The 22,656-nt window shown below is 40.0% G+C and overlaps 1 protein-coding gene across 1 annotated transcript in view; it reads left to right on the forward strand.

Annotated features, from left to right (window-relative positions):
• The first annotated feature begins 8,420 nt into the window (after nt 1–8,420).
• Nucleotides 8,421–22,656, forward strand: part of LOC103778744 (sodium/bile acid cotransporter 7-like) — a 42,621-nt gene continuing 28,385 nt past the window's right edge. The window contains exons 1-3 of the mRNA XM_008946352.1: nt 8,421–8,495; nt 8,809–8,844; nt 18,376–18,459. Of these exons, the coding sequence (XP_008944600.1) occupies nt 8,421–8,495; nt 8,809–8,844; nt 18,376–18,459 (195 nt within the window). The remainder of the gene's footprint in view (nt 8,496–8,808; nt 8,845–18,375; nt 18,460–22,656) is intronic.

Raw genomic sequence — 22,656 nt, forward strand, 5'->3', positions numbered from 1 at the left:
TTTGGTTGGCTTTGGCCTTTGAAATTCTCACTTCTGAGAGAAAATCCTATCTGGGAGTAATAGTGGCAACAGATTGAATGAGCTTTGTGTGATTTTGTTTTAGTAAAAGAATTCAGGGCAGTTAGACTGAAGGAATAGAAGAGTGAATGAATGAGCTCACTCTCAAACTAATTATTAATAGCTTAACTTTCCACCAGGCTTGGAAGTGATCCTGAAGGGTCCTGAGCATCATTTGGCCCAGGGGATTTGGAAGGTATTTCTTACCACACAGAGTGTAGTTAGCACCCTGGCTGATGAGACAATTCCTGACAAAAGAGATGTAAGCTGTCTAATTTCTCTATATCAATAATTATAGACAAACTGTGCTGTTGGTCTGATTTGGTGGGGGGGTGTGTGTGCAGGGAATGATATCTCATGTCAGGGATGCCACAGCCAAAACCCACAGTCTGAGTGAGTGTGAGAATTATGCCAGCACTTTACTGATGTGTTTCAAGTCCTGTTTCTGAATAGTAGGTCACCAAGAGACCTTTGCAACGCTAAGGATGTGTTTTACTACTACTGATTCATAATTAATCCTTACAGGGTTTTATTGGCACAACACTCCTGCCCATTTTATAAAGTTTTTGTTTTCTTCTGTGTGTCAGAGGAGTTGTACAGGGGGAAAAATGAGGGAATTAAGAGTTTATTCAAACATGGTGTTTATATTAACAAAAAGAAACATGTTTTGGTTCATATATTGATGGTGTGTTTATATAGAAACTGTTCTGCTTAAATATTTTTCAGTTACAAGGTAAGCTATAGCAACAAATAAGTAGAATCAGTTTTGGTGACTACTCATAACTGCTAGTTTCTGTAGTATTTGTCATGGCTTTTCTCTCAGGTTTCTCTAATTTTCCCCTGGTTTCTTTCACACTGATTATCACGGCAGGAGAAGTTAATTTGCAATTAATTCAAAGCTTATTGTGTTAAAATATTTTTTAAATGTTCAGTGAAATACTAAGTGCAAGAGGGTGATTAGGTCTGCATCACAAAGAGGGACAGAAGAGTCTTGTAGGGACTTTGTTGGATCTCTGGCTTCAGACATCACCGTTTCAATTCCATTTTACATGTAGAACCCTTTAAAGTAAGATGATGTAGAGCATAAAACCTGTTTTATGCTTTCTTCTCTTTTGGGAAGGAGAGATGAGAAGCCATTGCAGTGGAAGAGGGGACTTGGCTGTTCCAGAAAGCAGTGTCAGTCAAAGCAGAATGTTTCCTTAGTCCTCCCTTTTCTGTGGCTCTGGTTTTTCTTGTTGTGACTCAGTACTCTTTAATGTGCTCCAAAACACAGAATCGCCTGTATGGCTAATTTAACAGTACAACTTGGGGTTGAGAAGGTTCTTCTCCCTGGAAGGTCCCACAGCACCATCTAGTGTGCCATCCTTTCCTGTTGCCAAGTGCTTCTGTGGTGGAGCAGAGGTGCTGAGGCTGGCACCTTTTGCCAGGGATGGCTTCTTAGTAATTAAAATTAGGATTTGCTGGTTATTCACCATAGATCCAAATACAAGAGAAGTTTAAATTTCTGCTGCAAGGAGACTGAAAAATCACTTTTCTTCTAAAATTTATGTGACTATTTCTGTTATCTACATACAAAGCAAAGGAGAAATCGTGCTGCACTAACATACTTTGGGGTAAATATACCAGATCCAAAGACAAGAGAAGTTTAAATTTCTTCTGCAAGGAGACTGAAAAATCAGGTGAAAAAATCACTTTTCTTCTAAAATTTATATGACTGTTCCTGTTATCTACATACAAAGCAAAGGAGAAATCGTGCTGCACTAACATACTTTGGGGTAAATATACCCCCTAAGGCATGAAACTGTGACTTTATTATAACCATATTTCATGTTAAACTCTTTCTCAAGCAAGGGCCATGCTTATACCTGCAGACACCCTAATCCTGCAAGCTGTGGGTCCTTCTCCCTCAGCCCCACTGAGGTCGTCCTGCACGGGGTGGGAACCTGCCTGTGGAAACTGCAGGATGCTGTCAAAGGGAATTTGGCACAGAGAAGAGGGATTGCTCTGGAAAATACACGAGTGTGGGGGACTGAGAAGCTCCTTTGTGCCTCCTAGGAAGCCCCACCTCATGGCAGTGTATAAATTCCATTCCTGTGTTGACACACAGAATTATTGTCATCTCGTTCTCTGCTGACACCACATGAGAGAGAAATTTGAGTAGGCAATGGGTTAATGAGCTGGAATTAGGAAAAGTGTTGCACACATGAGGAAGTTTTCAAAGATTCTCCTTGAGGTGGGAGGGAAAGGAGAGGCAGGAGGAAAGTCTTGAGGCCGGGAATGATCCTCAGCAGAAGCATCTGAAGGGGAGGTGGGGAGCAGTTGGAAGCACAGCCTTGGTGGTATCACTGAATGCACTGAAGGTGCAAGGCCTCAAAAAGGTTTTTATAGTTTGCTTAAAACTTTAGGGTCCTTACTACAGTGTTCTTTACTATTCTGTTTCTGTGTGAGAAGGTTTCTAGTGTGTAGCAGATGCCCTCTGCTGGGAAGCCAGGCAAACGAGGTTTGGACAGAGTTTCACCTTTCTCAGTTACTCCTCTTCTACTCTTGGCTTAACTCTCAATCCAATACTGGAACCTCACCCCTCAACCTTACTCAAAAAATGCTTTCTCCTTGTGGTTTTATCCTTCACACTCAATCTTTGACAAGTGTAGTAGTGTTACTGCCAGTAGGAGTTCAGACCACTGTTTATTTCTTAGTTTTTAGGCTCTGTTGTGTTGGAAGAACCATGTTCTGGCTGCTTGTGTTCCTTTTAATTCCATTTTGACTTCATACTTGCATAAAACGTGTGCAAGGGGAACATCTGCAATTAGTAATTATTAATAAAGAGTGGAAATGCTTTCTGCTAGTATCTGATGCTAGCATAATTTATTCATATTACCTTTTGTTTGTTTGTTTAAAGTTTCCTTTCCCACAGCAGAGGCCACTAGGTTGACACAACAGAATGAAAGTGGTACAATGTCTGGCACAATTCACAAAGTACTGTGCATCATCTCATAGCTGATATGAAATCCAGCTTATTTTGTCCTCTCTGATAAAGCAAAACCAATTTTGACACAGTACTTCTAATTTTACAGTTCAGTTGTTCTAAAAATCCAGTATTTGCCTAATTGGATGAGTTGCAGCTATTGTTGTGGTACTTAGTTATAATTATAGTTGAATTAAGGTTATATAAAATTGTATTTTCAATTTTGTATTGTAGTTCATTGTCTTGGTGCTGTCCAGGGTTTATGGATGTAACAGAAATGTGTGAATTTAGCTTCATGCTCTTTTCCATATCCTTTTAGATTTCACTGTTATTTATTATTGGGAGGATATGTCTATTTAATATCCTAAAAAGCATAAATTCATATGCTTTTGTTCTTCCTAGCATTCAGATCAGTCATTTTCTATGAAACAGGACACTGAAGAGCTATATTACTTTTAAAATTAATATTTTAAATATTAAACTATTTTATTTTGAAGTCCTACAGTTGTATAAGCCCTCTCAGAACCAGCCATGGCATTGGAGTAGCTGACAGGAAAGGGATGTATGACAGGAGAATTTTAAAGGTATATGGTTTGCACCTGAAATTATTTTGAAAATAATTAAATTGGAAAACAAAAGACAAGCTATTATTTGTGCTTGTAGCTTCTGTGATGTCCAGGGGGGAACAACAGAGGGATGTTGAAGTTGCATATTAAATATTAAAAACTGTTTAAAGAACTCAGAAAAAGGTCATCTTGAATAGGCTCCTGCAGCCACTCCATCCAGATACTCATGCAACAAAATGTTTTCCACATCATTTCAGTTACAGACTTGAAATCATCATGTTTAAAATGGTTCCCTCCTCAAAAACTGAGATATGCAAAATTCACAGTTGCCTGTGCCACCTTGTTGTCAGGCCCTTTTCTGTTCCCACCCCTCTTCATCCAGTGCATACTGATGGTTTCACAAGAACTTGGCTGGTACCAGCCTGACCTCTAGTCTCCTTTCACTCTGCTGGTGTGGAACTGAGTGAGTAAATTTGGTGTAGGGGTTTTCATCTTGTTCTGTGGTGTCTGTCAAGAGGTTCTGCATACTTCTGAAGGAGGTGAGGACAGATAGAAAAAGGGAGAAGGGAGCTCATTTCTTAGGATTTTGGCTGGTTATCCAGGTATGTGAAAGCCCTGTTTGAGCATTTTTAATTCTAAAATTAAAATAACTCCAAAGCAGTTTGGCATGGGACTGTACTTTAAATCAGTGTATTCAGGAGGATGCATGATGCTATAGCCCAGCCCATAAGCAACATTTTACACAGGAGTTGTGGAGCTGGGAGGGAAATCTTGCACTCTTTCATTTGAACAGACTGAGAGGTGGCTTTGAGTGCTATCCTAGGCTTTGCAATCTCTATCATGTTCTTGGAAACACTGAACAATAATCTTTTTGACCTCCAGGAAAACCCTCTTTTTTTTTTCCCCTCTGTGATGGTACCAGATTTTTTTTTTAGAACATCTATCTATATTCTGTCAGAACTTTGGTACTGTTGCTCACAAACACACCAAATTCAGACTTTTCTAGAGGCAAGATTCTCTTTTTGAAATGTAAAACATTATAAGGTTGTCTGCAAATTTGTCAGAAATGAAAGCAAGAAAAAAACCCACATTTTAAAAAACATGCTTCCAAGCACAAAAGCAAGGAAACAAAAAAGACATAGGGAAAAATAGAAATAATAAATGTTTCAAAATAAAGTCTCTCTCTTATACTGTTATCAGGAAAAATGCACATATTGGCAGGGAGGGAGAAGAGAGCAGGCTGGGGGGTTTTTGGTTGCTCTTTCTTTGCCAAGAAGTGCCAGTGACTCTTGAAATAAAACCCTGTGAGAAATCCTGCTGGACACAGATGAAGTTTGAGTTTCAATTCTCATTCATGCTTATTTTCTGATGAAATGATCCAGAGTTCATGGCCATTTTTCTCACACCTTACCCTAGCCAGTAGTGAGGGAAATGCTGCCCAGTTAACTTTTTACTGACCTTTGTCCAGATTATAACAACACTGCTTACACTTTTGCTCCTTTTGTGCCCTGCTCTGATGAACCATTTGAGAGCATCTGTAGCTTTAAGCAGAAATAGATAATTGATTTCAGAAAATAGACATTTGTTCAGAACCTTGACTACAAAACCTTTTGGTTTTATTTCTTTCTAGCCCTGCTTAAGACAAATCAGACGTGACTTTGGTTAAGGTTTTTTTCCACTAGCAATTGCCACGTGTGTGTCATACTCATGACCTGTAAGAATGAAGAAAAATGGCATGAGAAATCTTTGGGTAAAGGAAAGGAGGGAAAGTTCACATGTATTTCATGCCTCATTACAATAATCCTTACTCATCTTCTACCAGGTGTCCCTCTGGATCTGTGCCCACCTTCCTCTTACTATTTGCATAATTTCCTTCTTAATGATTTGCCATGATGGTTTCAAATCCATTCTGTTACTTCCTTTTGCTGTCCAGTCTGGCAGCCAGTTATGTGTATTGATTCTCCATATTCTTTTGGAGCATAAACAGATTTTAATATCTGTTTATATTAGTGCTGTACTGGATGAAACCTATAGAAAAACTCATAACATTTTTATCTGTGCAAGGCAAATAACAATTGAATGGATGTCTTTGCTCTTAAAGTGTATGTTTGTGCACATGCTTGCACACACAGACTCTCTTAAGACATGTTTCATGGTCTTTACTGTAAAAACAATGTTTACAGGTATCTGACCATTCAGCCTCCCTTATATCAGTGTCTCAGGCTGAGATATTTTTTTTTTCCCTTCCTTTTCCACTAAAATCATTGAAATATATTCAGTCAGTCATTCACATCAGAGGTGTAAATGGATTTCTTGAAAGTTTTTTCTGTTGCTAGCAAACGACAGTCACTTTACAACTTCGACTCCATTGTGGGCAGCAGTCAGAAATCTTAACACTCCACCCGAAGTTTGGAGATGCTAAAACGGTGTAATGACCTTGCATTCTCAAGGGCAGATGCTCAGCTTCTGCTGGAAGTGCTAATCTACAATCTGTTTATCTCCATACCCTACCTATTTGACAGCACTTGCCTGGAAAGCACAGTCCAATTTAGTTACTCTTTCCTCACTGCTGGGGTTAGTGTCCAAGGGATTGAGAAGCTGTAGTCTTTGTTTTCATTTTTAGCTTCCTTTGTGCTTCTCAGCCTGTTGTAGGCTCAGGAAGCAGCCACACTGCCACTGTCAGGGTATCCTTGTCTTTGTGAAGCCTCTGTTGTCCTGGGAGCTGGACTGTGCAGAGTAACTCTCTTCTCCCACCTTTTCTTTATTCTGAGTGAAGCAAATTTTGATTTTTACCTTTTAAACCCAAATCATCATCTCTATTTTCTGTCAGTAGGCTTTAGGCTCAGTGTGCTCTAGGTATTATTCTTCAGTGGGTACATATTGAGATGCATCACATAATCCTTATGAGCATTTGGAGGAGCATGTTTCTAATGAAGGAATAATGTGTTAAAGCAGTGGGTGCAGGGAAAAGCACTACCTTTTGTTAGGCAGATAGCCATGTAAATTCTTCTTCAAATCTGGAATAGAAACCTGGAGAGAATGGCTTTTGCACATAAAAGCATGTCAGTGTTTCCAGATAACCCATAAATGGGCTTTCTGTGCCCCAGTTTGGGTTGTTTTCCAGCTCCATCAGCCAGTCTGGTTACAGAAGTTCCCTCCCCCAACAAACCATGCCTTGCTTGCACCCCTAAACCACCACAGTCACCACAGCACTACCCACTGAAAAAAAAAAACACCTCTTTGGGCTTAATGTAGTCCCTGTGGTTCTTCAAACTGGTGCTCCTTATCAAAATAAAACATTAACATCAAATTACTGCCATTCAGCAGCAGCATCTATTTTTTAATATGAACTTGTCTGTTCTGTCAGGTAATTGTTTAGCTTCCCAGGGAATTGTAGGTGTGTTGCAAATGGGAAAATTCAACCTTGTGAATCCCATTCTGTGGTGAGGCAACAGGAAACTTGATTCTGATTGTCGAGATCACTAGGTTAAAGAGTAAAATTTTGTAAAGAACTGCTAGAGTTAACCTTTTGAATGCCAGATTTTCACCAGGCTCAGTCAGGAATCTATTTATGATGTATAGCAGGGTTCTCCTCTTCACTTACACTTTTATGAAGAAGTGTTACTGTCTCAGAAGCAACGTTTTGTTTTGTGACATGGGCTGTGAATTAGCAGTTGCTGTTGCCTGTTGTGTTAATATCATCAAGCTTCTAAAGCAAACACCTACCAGGTCACAGGTCCCATCCTAAAGACAAAAGATGCCATCTCTATTTATCAGAAAGATAAAGGGGGGAGGTTTGGTTTTGTTTTTTTCCCCTTGGCAGGGTTTTTTTGTAGTGTGTAAAAGTGCTGTGAAATGTACTGAGGCATGAAGCAGGTACAAAATGACTAATGGTGCTGAATCAATGAATTCCTCCAGATCTAGAGAAGAGCTGGCTGTGCTCAAGAGCTGGCAGTGGACTCTTCTCCCCACCCTTGGTGATCACTTGGGGTACAGGATCCTCTTGGCCTGTCACCTCCCACTCCACCCATGCTCCTCATCACTCTGTGCAAGTTGCACACTTAACTGTTGCCTCCTCAGCCCTTCATGTCCTCTATCATTTGTGGCATTTCCTTGTTGCATTTTGGTTGAAGAGCACAAGAGAAACTCTCTGAGCCTAGTGGGCTGTCCACTTCTGGGGGACCAGGAAATCAAATATAAAACTAGTCATAGAAGGATTTTCTTTATATATACATAACCAGAAAATAAGCATCTTTTTAGATGGATGTGAGTGGGTTTAGGACTTCTGCCCTTTAAAGTTCATGAATAGCTGAAAGATTAGTCTTGAGACTTAGCAGAATGAAGAATAGTCTTGGCTTAGAGAAGTTCTGAGCAATCTCTGTGAAGCAGATTAAACAATAGAATCATTTTATTGAGCAATAAAACAATATTGAAGTCAGAGGGAAGGATGATGGGGAACTGCTGTTTGCATCTATGAAACTGATGCCTGTCATCTTCACTCCCAACCCAAACAACTCAGGTTAAGGTTTGCTTTCATGAAACTTAAAATCTTCTGGTTTGTCCAGTCATCAGCTTTAAACCTGTTCCTTGTCAGTGAAGCCAACAAATCCTTTTGCTTGTGTCTGCCTGGGGGATGTGGAAAGCTGAGGTGCTCCTGGATGATTAAATTAGATGGAAGACTTGCAGTCTAGCAGGGAGACCCAAAGTCTAATCAAGTGAAATGAGTTTTGAGATCTCAGCTCCTTTCTTTGGGGAATATCAGTTTACATTACACAGCTATGACACCAAATTCATCACGGTTGGTGTGGCTTCTGCTCAGAAGAGGACCCGGGATGGGTAGCATGGGACTTGATCACAAGTCTCCCCATAAGGAGGGGGGCAGCTTGGTGAAGTTAAGATACAGCACAGTGAGGGGAGAGCTCTAACATGCTTTTTAAAATAAATTCTCTGTATTTCTGAATATCAGATGGTTTAGAATAGAGGGGCTGAGGTGCAAAGTGGGGGAAACTGGAGTTGAATACTTTGTACAGGCTGTTGTTTATAAAATGATCAGCATACAGATGTTAAGAAGTGTACACAGTAAACAGCAAAGTTGAACTTCTTGTTACATAATTTCTATGATGTTGAATTATTTTGATGTATTTCCACACACTGAGGTACAAGGAAATAAAGATACTCTGATTCCCCAACTAACAGACTTTTCTTTTTTATTTCTTTCAGGGCATTGTTATAACTCCACTTCTGCTTCTGCTTTTTGTAAGTATTTTAATCTTAAGATGTCTTTTTCCTGGCTAATCCTGCACCTGTTAGCATACTTCAGTTAGAAACTTGGGTACTTTATCAATGCTTAGTTAACAAGGAAGATTTTTCTGATCAGTATTTTAAATACAGTATCTTAAATTTTGAAATGCTTAATTTTTTTGATGGAAGGCCATCAAAGTGTGCTGGTATGAAGACAAACTCTACCTGCATGCCATGCTAAGAGGACCAAACCCCATTGTTCTTGCAGAATCACAAAACTCTGTGCTGTTAGTCAGTCAAAGCTTGCCAAGATGCCAGTTAGGAGACCTCTTGGATGGCTTTCACATCCTGATCCAAAAAGGATGACAGGCCAACTGGGAAAGCAATTGTTCAGATAAACAGAGCCTCCCTGTTGGGCAACTAAGCCCATGGGTGTTTCTGTGGTAGAGGTTAGTGAGAGAGCAGCAGCAAGACAAATTATTGGAGCCCCTGTGTGTCACTAAATGTGGTTCTGCTTCATTCCTGCTGCTTCATTCCTGGTAGTTCAAGGTTTCTTTTTCAGTCAGGGCCTTGGTTCCAAACAGTTAATGGCAGAAGAAAAGGGAGATACCAAATTTTATCTTTATGCTTCATAAAGATGTGGATATTAGTGAGCAATGATTAACAGGTAGACAGTGGTGCTTCAGTAAGTCCCTTGTCAGGTAAGTCTGGGTGCTTGAGGATCTGCTGGCCCAAATGGTTTGGTGAGGTGCAAGTTACTGAGGAGTGTGGCTTTGTGAGGAGCAGGGAAGCAGTCTGGAGCATTTCAAAGATTTCAGGAGAAATCTTTTATGTTTATGTTGCTAATCACACTGTATGTAAAGTGGCACCCTGGAAAGGGGTGAGTGTGAAGTGGGTCTGAGGCAGTCTGTAAGCAGCGTGCTGTTTATAGCAGGGATGCTTAAGCAGCCTGTGTACTGTATGCAAATACAGCAGTGTGTGCCAAACTGGGATAAACAGTGCTGGGAGAGTGGCTGTAACATTATCAACTGCTCCTTCACTGGAGCTGTGTGGGCAGGTTTTTCTGTTACTATAACAAACCATCATTCACCTGATGTAGCTGTGTTTACACAAGAGCTGCTTTAACCATGTTGTATGAATCAGGGCACACCAGCAGAGCTTTCTTGGTATACCAGGGACTGTAGACTTGCTGTAGGTTGAAAAAGATTCTAAAGTTCTAAAGATTTAAAAGATTCTAAGAAAAATGGGTGTATGAGAAGTGTGGAAAATCCACATTGATTGTTGTTGCTTTTTTAACATTACTCAGAGCTGTTCTTGAGGAAAATACACACATGGATTATTTTTTAGTCTGGGGATGGAGGGAGTTAACAACTCTCAGGAGCCTCTCTAACTTTCCTTTGCATTTCCTTGATACATCTGGCCTCAATATATGGTGGGTTCCAGCACACAGTTGATGTGCTTCTGTTTGCTTGTTTACCACACCCTGGTCATTTCAGGTGGTACTGTGTAGCTACTGTGGGGTGAGGAACACTGACCAGTAATTTCTTGCTTATCTTTGCTGGACCATTCATTAGTTTAGACATGCAACTTAGCCATAGGGGCTGGAATTTTCAAGTTTCAAGGTTTCAAGCTCTCATTTGCCTCACCAGTAGCTGAGCTGGGCTTCTGAATGCCATTCAGGGACCTCTGAAGTCAACGCCTTCACTGAATTTTAATTCCTGAATTGGGGCCTCCCAACTCTTCCACAGAGTCATACTTCAATAATCTGATTGCTATATTGTATTAGTGATCCCATTTCATTGGCTCTCTGTATACAGTGCATAAAATACTCTTAGTTCTGTCAGAAATAAAATATACACTGCTGCCTGTTGGCTTCCAGCTTAACCTGCAGTGGTGGTCATGGTTTAAATGTTGCCCTGTGTGCCCCAGAGAATATGATGTTGTGAGCTGCCTTTTCTGTTCCTAATTGCCTAGTAATGTAAATAGAAATTGTCTCAACAACACTGATAAAAGCATGTTGAAGCTTATAATAAATGATGCATTGAGTGCAAATAATTTATCATCTTAAATGAATGGTGTTGGACATCAGATTGTCAGTCACGTTTCTGAAAAGTGTGTTTCTACTCTGAAACTTCAGGTGTGAAGCTTCCTGAGTGTTCTAAGAGGTTCTAATTGATTTAATGAAACCTTAAATACTGACAGTATCCTTGTGAGGGTGCCTAGCTAGACTTTAGCTTCCTTCACCAGGGATCCCTCTGATTAACATGTTACCTAATAAGGAGCTATTGAATCTCAATTCCAGATGCATTAATCTACAATATTATCATCCTCATGTTAACCTTTATTATTAACAGTTAATTAATATCTTCTGTTCCTAACAAAGATGTTATAAATGGCAACATCCCATATGCTATATAATTGATTAGGGTTCATATATGTGGTGAGTGGGAGTGTTGAAGCCAAGTGCTGTAAGATCCATGAGTTTCAAGTTAACAGGAGGTGATGCTGTTCACATTTCTTTGCAATATTCTGCAGTGTTCCATTAATGATGATTAGGAGGCTGTGTACCAAAGCATTCAGAGAAGGATGCTGTCTGTCTTCCACTTGTCAGGCTGTATATTTAGCTAAAAGAAAGCAGAGAAACAAGTTTTGTTTTATCTAAGGCATTTGGGGGGAATAAAAACCCCACCAACTAGATATTGAAGTGAAGGCTAAAGTTTGCTTTTGGAAATCATTCTACTGCTATCAATAATGACTGCTTAGGTTAAATAATGCCTGAGAAAGCTAGTCATTTAGTCTTTACTTATATGACTTGTTCTCTAGGTTCAGTTTAGTTATTTCATTTAGTAATTGTAATGACAGTTTATTATTTCAATTCTTAAGTTGGTTGCATTTGGACACAATTTACATTTAGTAATTTACATTATTAAAAACCAGTTAAACAAAAGATGTCATCATACTGTGAAGCTACTGGTGCTGTGAACTCCTTCATAACCTCAAGATATTTCTCATATGGACGTAGCTCTGTTCCTGTCCAGCCACACTGGGACAGAGTCTCTCTGTCCTTCAAGTCAGTTGAGCACCTGCACTGGCAAATTCAGCAAGTCACACAAGCTTCTGATTTTGTTGACTGTATTTGGTATCAAAATACCTGAAGTTAATCTGCTCAGCTATTGGAGTCAAACATGATGCTGTGGGGTGGCATCCCAGCTCTGCCACCTTCTTGGTTCAATGAGTGAGGGATGTGGCTTCAAGGTTCAATGAGTGAGGGATGAGTTGCTGGAAGAACAGGCAGTTAGCTATCAAAGTAACACTCAAGGTGTGAGGATGTATTTTTATTGAAAGCCATCAAAGAAAAATGTTAGAGTTAAGTAAGTGTTTTACATTTTTATGTACTTTACATTCTTCAGAAGCATGCCTGCAAACCAGTTAACATGGAATGTTAAAGAGCCAATGCAAAATTCATGTGTATTTTAAAAAATATACTTGGCAAAAACCTCCCTGTAACTGTCACACGTTACTCCTGTGTCTGCTGTTGTACCAAAGAAGATTACCATGACATTTGTGTCAAAAAGGAATCTTCCCATGGCTTTATCAGCTTGCTTCTTTTCTTGATGTTTTCTTTTCTGGTATTCTCTCAAATTTCTGAATCTCATAGTAGCTGTTTTTATGATGGCCTTGTAGTGGTGATGCCATAAGTACCAGCAAGTAGTGCTGCTGAAAGCATTCAGCAGAAGACAAATGAAGGAAGTTCTGGGCAAGTATTGCAGAGAAAAGTGAAATAAAATGACACAAATGAGACTAGAAGCTGATTAAAATACTGAAGCTAAAAGCTTTCCCCTATATTCACATTTCTTAAATGAAAAGATTGTTTTAAAAGTTATTGATACTTTGTTTTCAAAATTTTTATTTTGAAAATTTTGCCAAGTTGTCTCCAACCCTGTGGATTTTGGATAAATCTTTCTATTAAATGGAGATGTCATGACATATTTTCTTAAACAGGGTTTCTACACGCTGTGCCTTGTTTTTCCTCTCAAGCACTTGGCAAATGAGAGTTGATACCAGTCAAATGAATCGTTAAATATGCAAATACTTTAGTAGCTGGAACACTTGGACGTTAATAAGGAAGTTGCAGCTAATGGATTTCACTGGTATGTGACAAAAGGCTGATTACAGTGGGGAGGAGGGGAGGGGGAGCAGCACAGTGCCTGAGCTGTTCACAGATCAGCTCAGCCATGTGGAAGATTCAAGTGCATCATTATTTCTACCTGGTTATTTACCTCACCACTTCCTTTCTGTTTAATCATTGGGAAGACAAAATTCTCTAATCTGATCCAAACCCTTGACAATTTACTAGGACTTTTTAAGGACTACCATTGAATATTTGCTTAATCATTTTATTCCTTTTTCCAGTCTGCCTTTTATGGCTTTGTTATATAAATTGGATACAAATAACAGTCAGAGAATAACAGGGGCCCTCCGTTTTCCTGACACACATACTGTAAATTTGTCTAAGTAGAGGACTCTAAAATATGTAATGTTTCTGCAGAGGACTTTCTAGTTGGTTTTGCTCTTGAAATTTTCATCTGCGCAATGCTAGGGGAGCCTTTGAAGTGTCCATCCTGCTTCTACATAGCAGAAGCTAACCACACATCTTAACAGAGCCAGGATACCAGGAGGATCTCATCCCAGCTCACCCAGTTCTCTTCCATGCTGTGCAATTCACCTCAAAACTGAATATGATCCAACTTCAAAGGAAGGATTTTTGCTCTCCTTCCACCCTGGCAATGCCAGAAACTTGTGTCTCTGATGAGCAGAAAGCTAATTTCCAGTATTTGTGACAGGTTCTTTACCCATTTGTCTTTGTTGCCAATGTTATCCTACACCTGAATGGCACTTCTCTGAAATTCATCACCCTGTACAATCCTGACTTCTTTCCCAGCCCTGCATTTCTAACCTTTAAGAGAATTTTAACATCAGAGAATTTTATGAGGTGTTTTGTGCATCTCTTCCAGTTTTAGCTCCTTCTTCAGCCCAGGCAGTATGAATTGTGCCCAGTTGTGCAGTGTTCTCCACAGTGTTCTCACCCAGGCCTCGTGCAGTGTCACAAGTATCCCCCACCTTCATTGATTTAGTTCTCCTGGTACATCACAGCTGCCTTTTTCACAGATACATCATTTTCATGGTTCTTAATTATCCTGTATTTACTAATCTGTTTCTTTCCAGTTAGTCATCCCCTTGTTTCCAGCAGTATTTTTGGATACTAGCCTTAACTCTCAGCTTTTCAGGGGTATTAATCACCTAATTCCCATTTAGGTGCCTTTGGGTTGTATGCTTGATCCCACTGCTTTACATTAGCCCTCAAGATCCTTGTGCTGTGGTGAAGTGGAAGAGGAGCTTGGTATATTTGAGATTAAGAGTACCAATGGTTAGTTCTACAGCTCTATAAAGGCTTTACAGTTGATGGGGGTATTTGGATTGGCTTCATATTTAATGTATCACAGGGGAACCCAGAGTGGGATTAAGCATCTGTGGTCACTTCAACAAGGGAACCCCAAAATCTACAGTCCACTTGCCCAAGCCAGAAAATAAAATAAACAAATAAATAAAAGGTTAAAGTTGACAGATTGTCAGCTGTCCTTTTTCCACACTTCTGATTTTGAAACTTTGACTTTTAATCTTTTTTTTTTTCTTGAAACAAAACCCCAGGGCATATGTAGATGGTGAGACTTTTCTGCTTGTGCCAAATCAAACTCCCACAGCCATGGGAGCATACAGAATATGCAAGAACTTGCAACATGTAAGACCAGAACATCTCTTTTCTTTAGCAGAACTAGACATTTCTGGCTACCTTCCATTGTGAAGAATAACAGTGCAAGATCTATGTTAACATACACAACTGCCAAACCATTGAATGGGATCAAGATGCTCTGCATGTGAATGCCTTTAAAACAGTGGAGTGGGAAGAACACCCCAGTGACCTCCCAGCTCTGTTTAGGCTGCTGTGAAATGTTATTAATTAGGAATGACCATTTCATCTCTTCTGACCTCCTGCCTGAAACCTCGAGCTGGGCACTGTGGAACTCAGAGGTGGGTGTCAGTGCTGTTCCCATGAAGCAGGATGGATGCTTCCTACCTCCCAAAGCCTGAGCTGGGTTACTGGGGGCCCTGTGCATGCCTCTCAGGGCTCTGGAAAGAGTCCAAAGCAAGGGAGGGCTTAGTTCAGCTGGTCAATGTTGTTCAAGACTGAGCTGGATCCCATCCACATCTTTTCTACAAGTGCAGCACTTTCCCTGTCCTTTCTGTCATCCCACCAGGACATAAAGGGATGAGCACATGAGGTGCTCCAGACAGGCCTCTGAGGCAGCTGAGTCTGAACTGGATGAGAGTGATCAGAAGCAGTGATGCTACAGCACTGGACACACAATTTCAAAAGACAAGTGACAGGGGAGCCTGACTTGAAGGTGGGGAAAAAAAAAAGCATAAAGTTTTCACATGAGAGAGCAGCCAGTGACTCACCCCCCAAAGTTCTGCCCTGCTTTCACCCTGCCTCACTTCCTTGGCCCTGCTCAGCAAAAGGGGAGGCTGGAGCTGGCTGGTGGTGTGTGAAGAGCACAAAGACACAACCTGAGGAAACGTGTTAATTGCAGGAGAACAGTGGCAGAGCAAGGCCCCAGAGGAGAGCTGCCTCCAACCTGGGCTGGATACGTGCAGCACTTTGGGCTGGAGTATAATTTGCTGTGACTGGCAGGAGGTGTTTCTGTTGAGGCAGTGACAGTTGTGGACATGGGAACACCCACAGTGAGAGCTGCCTGGTGGGCCAGAAGGATGAGAATGGAGCATCTGCCTCGTGGAGGCACTCTGGGCTGGGAGGTGGGAGTCTCCTGCTTTTATTCAAGGAAGGCTTCTTTTGTTTGGTTGGTTTTTGCTTTTTATTTTCACATTTAGTTAAATAGTGTCCATCAATTAAGGATTAGCCAGTATTTCTACCACAAACTCATAAAGAAACCCACTAAATATTTTGCTAGGATTGTTTTAAAATGGGTACTCCCTTGAGGAGAAAGGTCTAGGACTAAATTAGCCAGAACATGGCAGGTCAGGCTTGAAGTACTGCATGGTGACAGAATTGTTTGGAAAGGTTTGCCTGAAATTCTCTTCAATTACAGCCATATCCAACAAACACTTGCAGAACCATGCCCTGATATCCTGATGTAGATGATTATTTCTTTGAATGAAAGAATTCTGCTTTTCTTAGGCAAATTAGTTTAGCATCCCAGCACAGCACCTGTAAGCATAGTTTTAATTAGTTAAGAAAACAAAGCAACTAAACAACAAAAAAATCCCCTAAAACCCAAATCAAAACATACCCCTATATATACCAAGTGTTTAGAAATCTACAACAGTTTGCAGACACTACATTTGAAGTAATATTTTAAAAAGCTATGAAGAGTCTGGCTGTTTGAGTGACTGCCTTTTTGTGCAGTCTCTGACATTGTTGAACAGTTTTTCATTCCTGACTTAGAAACAGGTTATGCATCCACTGAACATAAAAATACAAGCAGTGAGAGAAATCCAGTTTTTATCAACATTTTTATAAAAATGCACAAAAGCCTGTGCCCAAGTGTCATGGTTTTGTGAAGACAGGTAGAGGGTCCTGGCATATGGGCTGCTTGGTTAGATTCACTCCTCTGTGACTCAGGCAGATGTTAAAGTTTAAAAATCTTCCCTTTCCCTTGAAAAAGCTTCCTTCAATACACAGTAAGTAAGGCTTTTAGCTCCTCAGCATACAGCAAAAAAAAGTCCAAATACAGATGGAAAAACTATGGGCCTTTTAAAATTTCAGAAGCTCCTTACGAGAATTAAAACAAGGAGATGATGAGTGGTGGGATGGAGTTTGCTGCTCCACTTTCTGCAAGGAGTCATGTCCCTTGGGAATGGAGTAGCTGTAGTGCCTGACTTCAGGTGTCCACATGGGTGCTTTGAATCTTCCCTCTCAAGCCTTCACTACTTCTTGACTCCAAGGGAAATTTAAGCTCCTTGATCTCAATGCTCTTACTTGCACCCAACTTGGAGGTCAAAAATCTCTGTGATTCTCAAGTCCCATGGTTTCCTGCTGTCAGAACTTCATTCCATTTTGTGCTGTTTCCCAGTTCTGGTGCCATTGGCTTGCATCAAAAGCTCAGCTTGCATACAGAGAGCCCCACAGATGTGTTCACTGTTGCCCCAAGCTGTGCATTTACACAGAAACCACTGCAAAAGTGCAAAATTGGTGTTTTCTCATCAGATTTTCTTTATGCAGGTAAAGGTTGCAGTTGTACATTGCTGAATATGGTAAAATAATTCAGCATGTGAAGTTTTTCTAACTTTTCTGTTCTTTGAATTTCTGAAGAATCTGGTTTTATACCAAACTCATTTTCATGACCATATGTTGATTTTTCTTGGCAGAGTTATAGGAAGTGACTGGATTGTATGATCACTTTGTGTATCGTGCCTGCAGATAGCTTTGAAAGGAAGATGAGTGTCAAAAGTATAACACCATCTGAGCATAATTTGTGAGAATGACCTAGGTGAGAAGGCTCAGGAGCTCAGCATCGTTGAGATGGAGCTGTGGAGGTTGTAAAGTTGGTCATTGTTTTGAGGATCTTTACAGTGAAGTGCAGAATATAAGATAATGTGGATGTGGAATCCTCAATGTTAAGTCATTCCCCCTCATCATGAGCAACCAGTTGTCTGTGGAAGTTCTGAAAATGCTACTTCAGTCTTCTAGCTGTGTGTTTCATAAGTGCTGCTGAAGATATGTTAAATTACATTTAATGAAACTTTTCAAGGACCTAGCACAAAACAAGACCCATCAGAATGTAAAAAATACTGCCTATTTTCCTGGGCATTCTGAACTAGGTTGCAGAAATCCCACTGACTGTTCACCTTTTCTGTCAGCATCCTTTAAAAAATACATATTTCAAGCATTTACAACTGTAATTAAAGAGATCATCTATTTGAAGACCAAGCCTGTCACAGTTTAGTTGTCTTGATGAAAGAATAGCTGCACACTTTCAATACTTCTCTTTTTTAACATCATTAAAATAAAACGTGAATGTCTTCACTGTATTTTTTTCTTTAATTTGTTGAAAATTTGTTGAAGACTACACCAACTTGTGTTGTTTATCTATACAAATGGTGAAGTTAATCAAGCTACTACTGTTTGGGAAGATTCACTCCCTGTCTTTTTAGACTATCATCCTACAAATGATTATATAATATACTTGGTATATACGTGTAGTAGAGTTCCCATTAAATGACTATTGACACAACTATTACCTTAGGTTATAAAATAATCAACCAGAGATTGGTTTAGTTTTGTTATTGTGCTATACCAAATGCTTTATTGGGACTTAATTAAATATGTGCACACTTATTTCCAAGATTGTACACATACTTCCCAGTTTTTATGTGCAAAATAAAATGTATACTAATGCCTGATATCTATGTGTGAAACTCAGATACTAAGAAAAAGTGTAATATTAATGGTATATTTTTATTTTGCAGCTTGGATCATCCTCCTCTGTGCCTTTTACATCTATATTCTCACAGCTGTTTATGACTGTTGTAGTCCCCCTGATCATTGGACAGGTATGTCTTTTAAATATATGAACTTATTTAAAGAAATAAGATAAAGAGAGCTATCTTAAAGACAGACTGGCAACCTGCTAAGCTGCCACATAGGAACAGCCTCAGGATAGTGAAGTCTAATATCAGAGAAAAGATGCTACAGTGCTCCCTGGAGCCACATTGATCTTTGTTGAGATTGAGCATCTGTCCCTCACTCCCACAAACACACGTTACTGCATAGCGAGAAGGGAGTTTGTGAACAGAAAGTGGGAAAAATGAAAGCCCAGGCTGGGAGAAATTCCAGCCCCATACAAATGAGCTTGGAGAATACAGTGCAGTCCTTTTCTCACATGCCCTTTGCCTGGATGATGAAGGAAGTTCTCCCTGTGCAGTATCCTAATCACATAAAAATAAATAGGATAAAACATACAAGGGCTAAGCAGCCATAAGTTAAGAAATCATAAAATTACCACTGCTCGAGCCATTTTCTGTACATTTTACAATAAGGGTTTTAATTGCACAATTACAAGTTGTTCTTTCTGCATGTCTCCTCTATCATTTGATACATTGGATGGAGAGTATTCATGGAATAAGCAGCTATTCAATATTTCAGCTTATACTCATTGTTCATACTGTAACACGAGGCCTTATTTTTCATGGCATGTGATAGAAGTTTTTCACTGAATGTAAAGATACTGATTGCAATGTAAGATTTTCTGTGACACTTGTCTCTGTAGTATCTGTTTTTTCACTAATGTTAGTAGTTTTCTTCCATATCATGAGGAGAAATTGCTATATTAAAACCAAAAGTTGTCAGAAGTGTCACCAAAACATCCAAAGCCTAGTTCTTATGCTTGTAAATATTTGTTGTTCTCAGGCCTTCAGAATGCACAATAAGAACAGGCAGTAACCTACAGTGATGGAGTTCTGTACTGCAATGGAATAAGCCTGAAGGTGGTTGTAGATTTCTAAACAAAATGATTGCAAAACTTCAAGGAGACTTTGTATGTGTGCTGCAGCATGCTAAGAAATTGCTGGGTTGGTGGGGTTTTGTTTTTTTTTGGCTGCACCAAATAACAAGGCTAAATAACATGAACTGAGCAGTGAGCATATGAAATAAGTGCTCTGAGTGATCCTAAGTTCAAGATCAGAACTGTGGTGAGACTTAACTTGAGAGCAGATGTGATTTAGGCCCTCTGGCAAAGACTGAGATTGTAACTCAATGACAAATTTATTTAAGAGATTGGTTTTTATAAGTACACTTCAAGAAGAAATAGGATGACTCTCCTTTAAAGCAGCTTCTGGAAATGAATGGTCAACAGCTTGCTTTCCTCTAAGCATAAAGACTTTGTTTCTAAAGTTCATTATATCTGTTCAGAGGACATAGAAGAGGGGAAATGCTAAGAATAGAAGAGGGGAAATGCTAAGAATAGCTACAGATCAAAAATGCCAAGGATATTTTACATTGACAGTCTTGCCTAGGTAGAGCTTTACAAAGGGAAACCAACTTGCCCATATAGGATTAGAAGCCATTTTTGGGGGTGGGTAGCAAAAAATAATGTGCTGTAATCAGGGAAAAAATAAGTAAGGAAAGGAGTGACACCAGGAGATGCAGTGGTAGGTCTGCTTAGCCTTCATCCAGAGGTGGTATGGATCCCTTCCAATTCAATGGGAAGTTTTGCATTTGGTTTGTAGCCCACTACTCCCTCATTACTGAACTCTTTGCACCACATGAGGCACAGCAGCCTGCTCCTGCTTTGTGAATCACAAGTTGCTCACTCTGGGATTCCAGCTGCATTAAGAGATAATGGCCCACAATTCATGAATGGCAGTTTCAACAATTACTTCTAATTTATCATTTCATGCCCACAATCTCTGTTCTGCCCCATGCACAGGTCAGCAGGAGAGTCACTGGAAGAATGCCTGGTCAGGTTACTCGGTAGCAAAGAGCTTGATTGGGGGGGAAAAAAATCAGCTTGGAAGCTGCCTGGTTGGAGGATTGCTTCTCTGCAGCCTGCCTAACTCAGCTGTGATCAACAGAGGCTTCACCCTCGATCCACATCAGTGTAAAAGAGAGAAGGCTGCTTAAAAGAAGCATTCTCCAAGGGCTTTATTTTCCTTTAAAAAAATCTTGCCTCTGGGAAAACCTGTGTTGCCTAAATGCTCATTTCCTGAGCAGGCTGCAGAGCTGGCTGTTGGAGCAGCCCCTGGGATTTAAGGAAAGCAGATGAGAAGGTGCTTTTAGATTTGTTTTGTTTGGGGGTTTTTTGTTTGCTTTATGGCAAAAATGCATCAAGAGTTTTGGTTGCTTGGCTGACGTGTCAGAATTTTTAATGATGGCTGGGAGAAAGAAGGCACAATGGTGTAATATATGCTTATTTTCTCCTCTTTCTTTTCTGCCTGGCAAACCCTAGAAAGACATTGTGGCCTCCATCCTTTGTTCTACAGATGTTTTCCTAATTTGCAGTACGATGTTATCAAATCAGCGTTGATAGCTGAGGTTATAGAGTGACTAATAAGAGCTCTCTGGCAAGAGGCCCTGAAAAGAGACACAATCCATAGTATTTTATAAAGATCTCATGTTCTGTAAGCATTGGAGATCTGTAGCAGGAGCTTGTTATTTGTGCACTGCCCTTGTATACCTCTGAGGGGAATTTGACAATACTTGTTACACGATAAACACAGCAACAGACATTTCAGGGAAGAGATTTTTGAATCTGCTCTGGCAGCTTGAAGTTGTGATTATTTTTTTTTTTTGCCTGTGTAGCTGAGTTCTGATGATTGCTGCTCCTGAGGTTTTGCTAAAATCATGGTGTCCTTGTCTGTAGGTGTTGGTAATACTTTTATCCAGCAAAATGTAGGGTCTCAAGAAATGTCTAAGCAGTTTCTTCATGGCCAGTTGTGAGGTTGGGCTGAAGACAGTGGTTTCTTTGCTTATTTTTTATCTTCTGAAATGACAGATAACAGGAACAGTGAAAACCATGGCAATATTTCCTCTCCCCTTTTTGCAGACTTCCTCCACTCTCTACACCTAAGTGCTCATGACAGACTTTTATTTTATGTTTTATATTAAAGAGCGATTTATGATTAAATGTTAATGAAATAGAATTTTCACTGTGCTTTCATTATATTCTACTAGTTTGAACATTTTTCAAAGCAGCACACCAAAACCCACTGTTTTCTATGAATAAATAATAAAAAGCTTGTCTGTACATTATCATTCATGCATTCTCTAGTTGCCCCATTGGTAATTTGTCTGCCAGCGTAAAGTGGGCACTTCACATTAAACAGACCTTAACTAAAGCTAAAATTAATGTTATGATTCTAAGTAGTTCTTCTTCCCAAATCTATAAAATGAAGGTGGTTGACAGGAATCCTCGCTGATTCTAGTCACACACAAAAAAAATCTTGGTGTCCTACAAGTAAAGGATTTGAAGTGTCTTCTGCATCATTGCCCAAAATGTTCCAGAGGAGCCCTATCAGTGTTGGGGAGGCATGGTGATAAACACAACTCTAGCAGGGTGCTGTGTTGCAATACAAGTTGTCAGTGGTACTGAAACTAAAAAGGTATTTATTTTTAAAGAAGAAGAAATTGAAAGGAGGAGGTAGGTGACAGTTTCTGGGGAGTAGAAAGCACTATTCACCTAAGCCTGGTGTTTAGAGTGAGTGGGTGAGGGAAACAATAGTTAAACTCTTCTAAAAAGGGAATGGTGTCAGATCCTTTCATTCTTGTGACTTAAATCCACATGGAAGCAGCTCTGCTTTCTCTTCAGTGTCCAGGGGAGCTGCAGGGAGGAGGAGTGGTACCCTGGGAGATGAGTGCTTCTAGAAGCTTGTTGCAGAAAACTGAGATGGCAGATAAACAGCCTTCAGACCACAGTTTGCTCCCTTCTGGTGCCTGACTCAGGGAACAGACTCTGGTCTCCACTGAATATGAAGAAAACACATCCTGCTGCCAGGGGCTCCCTTTCCAGTGTTGCCATGCTGCACCTGTTTGTAAGCTTTTAAAGCAACAGTTGTAAATTACCCCAAAACGTGAAAGTTAATTTTGGAAATGGCCTCGTGTGGGTTTTAGAAAGCTTAGATGTGTCAGGAGCTATCTCCTGGGAGTACACTGACTGACATAATGGAGTAGGATGGCTTTTAGGGGACTTTGGTAAGCTGAGGAAAGAAAACAAGATGCTTGTAAAAAAGACTTCCCTTCCCACCCCTCCAAGA

This window comes from Merops nubicus, unplaced genomic scaffold, assembly GCF_000691845.1.
Source record: "Merops nubicus isolate BGI_N331 unplaced genomic scaffold, ASM69184v1 scaffold4098, whole genome shotgun sequence".
In the NCBI taxonomy this organism is placed as follows: Eukaryota; Metazoa; Chordata; class Aves; order Coraciiformes; family Meropidae; genus Merops; species Merops nubicus.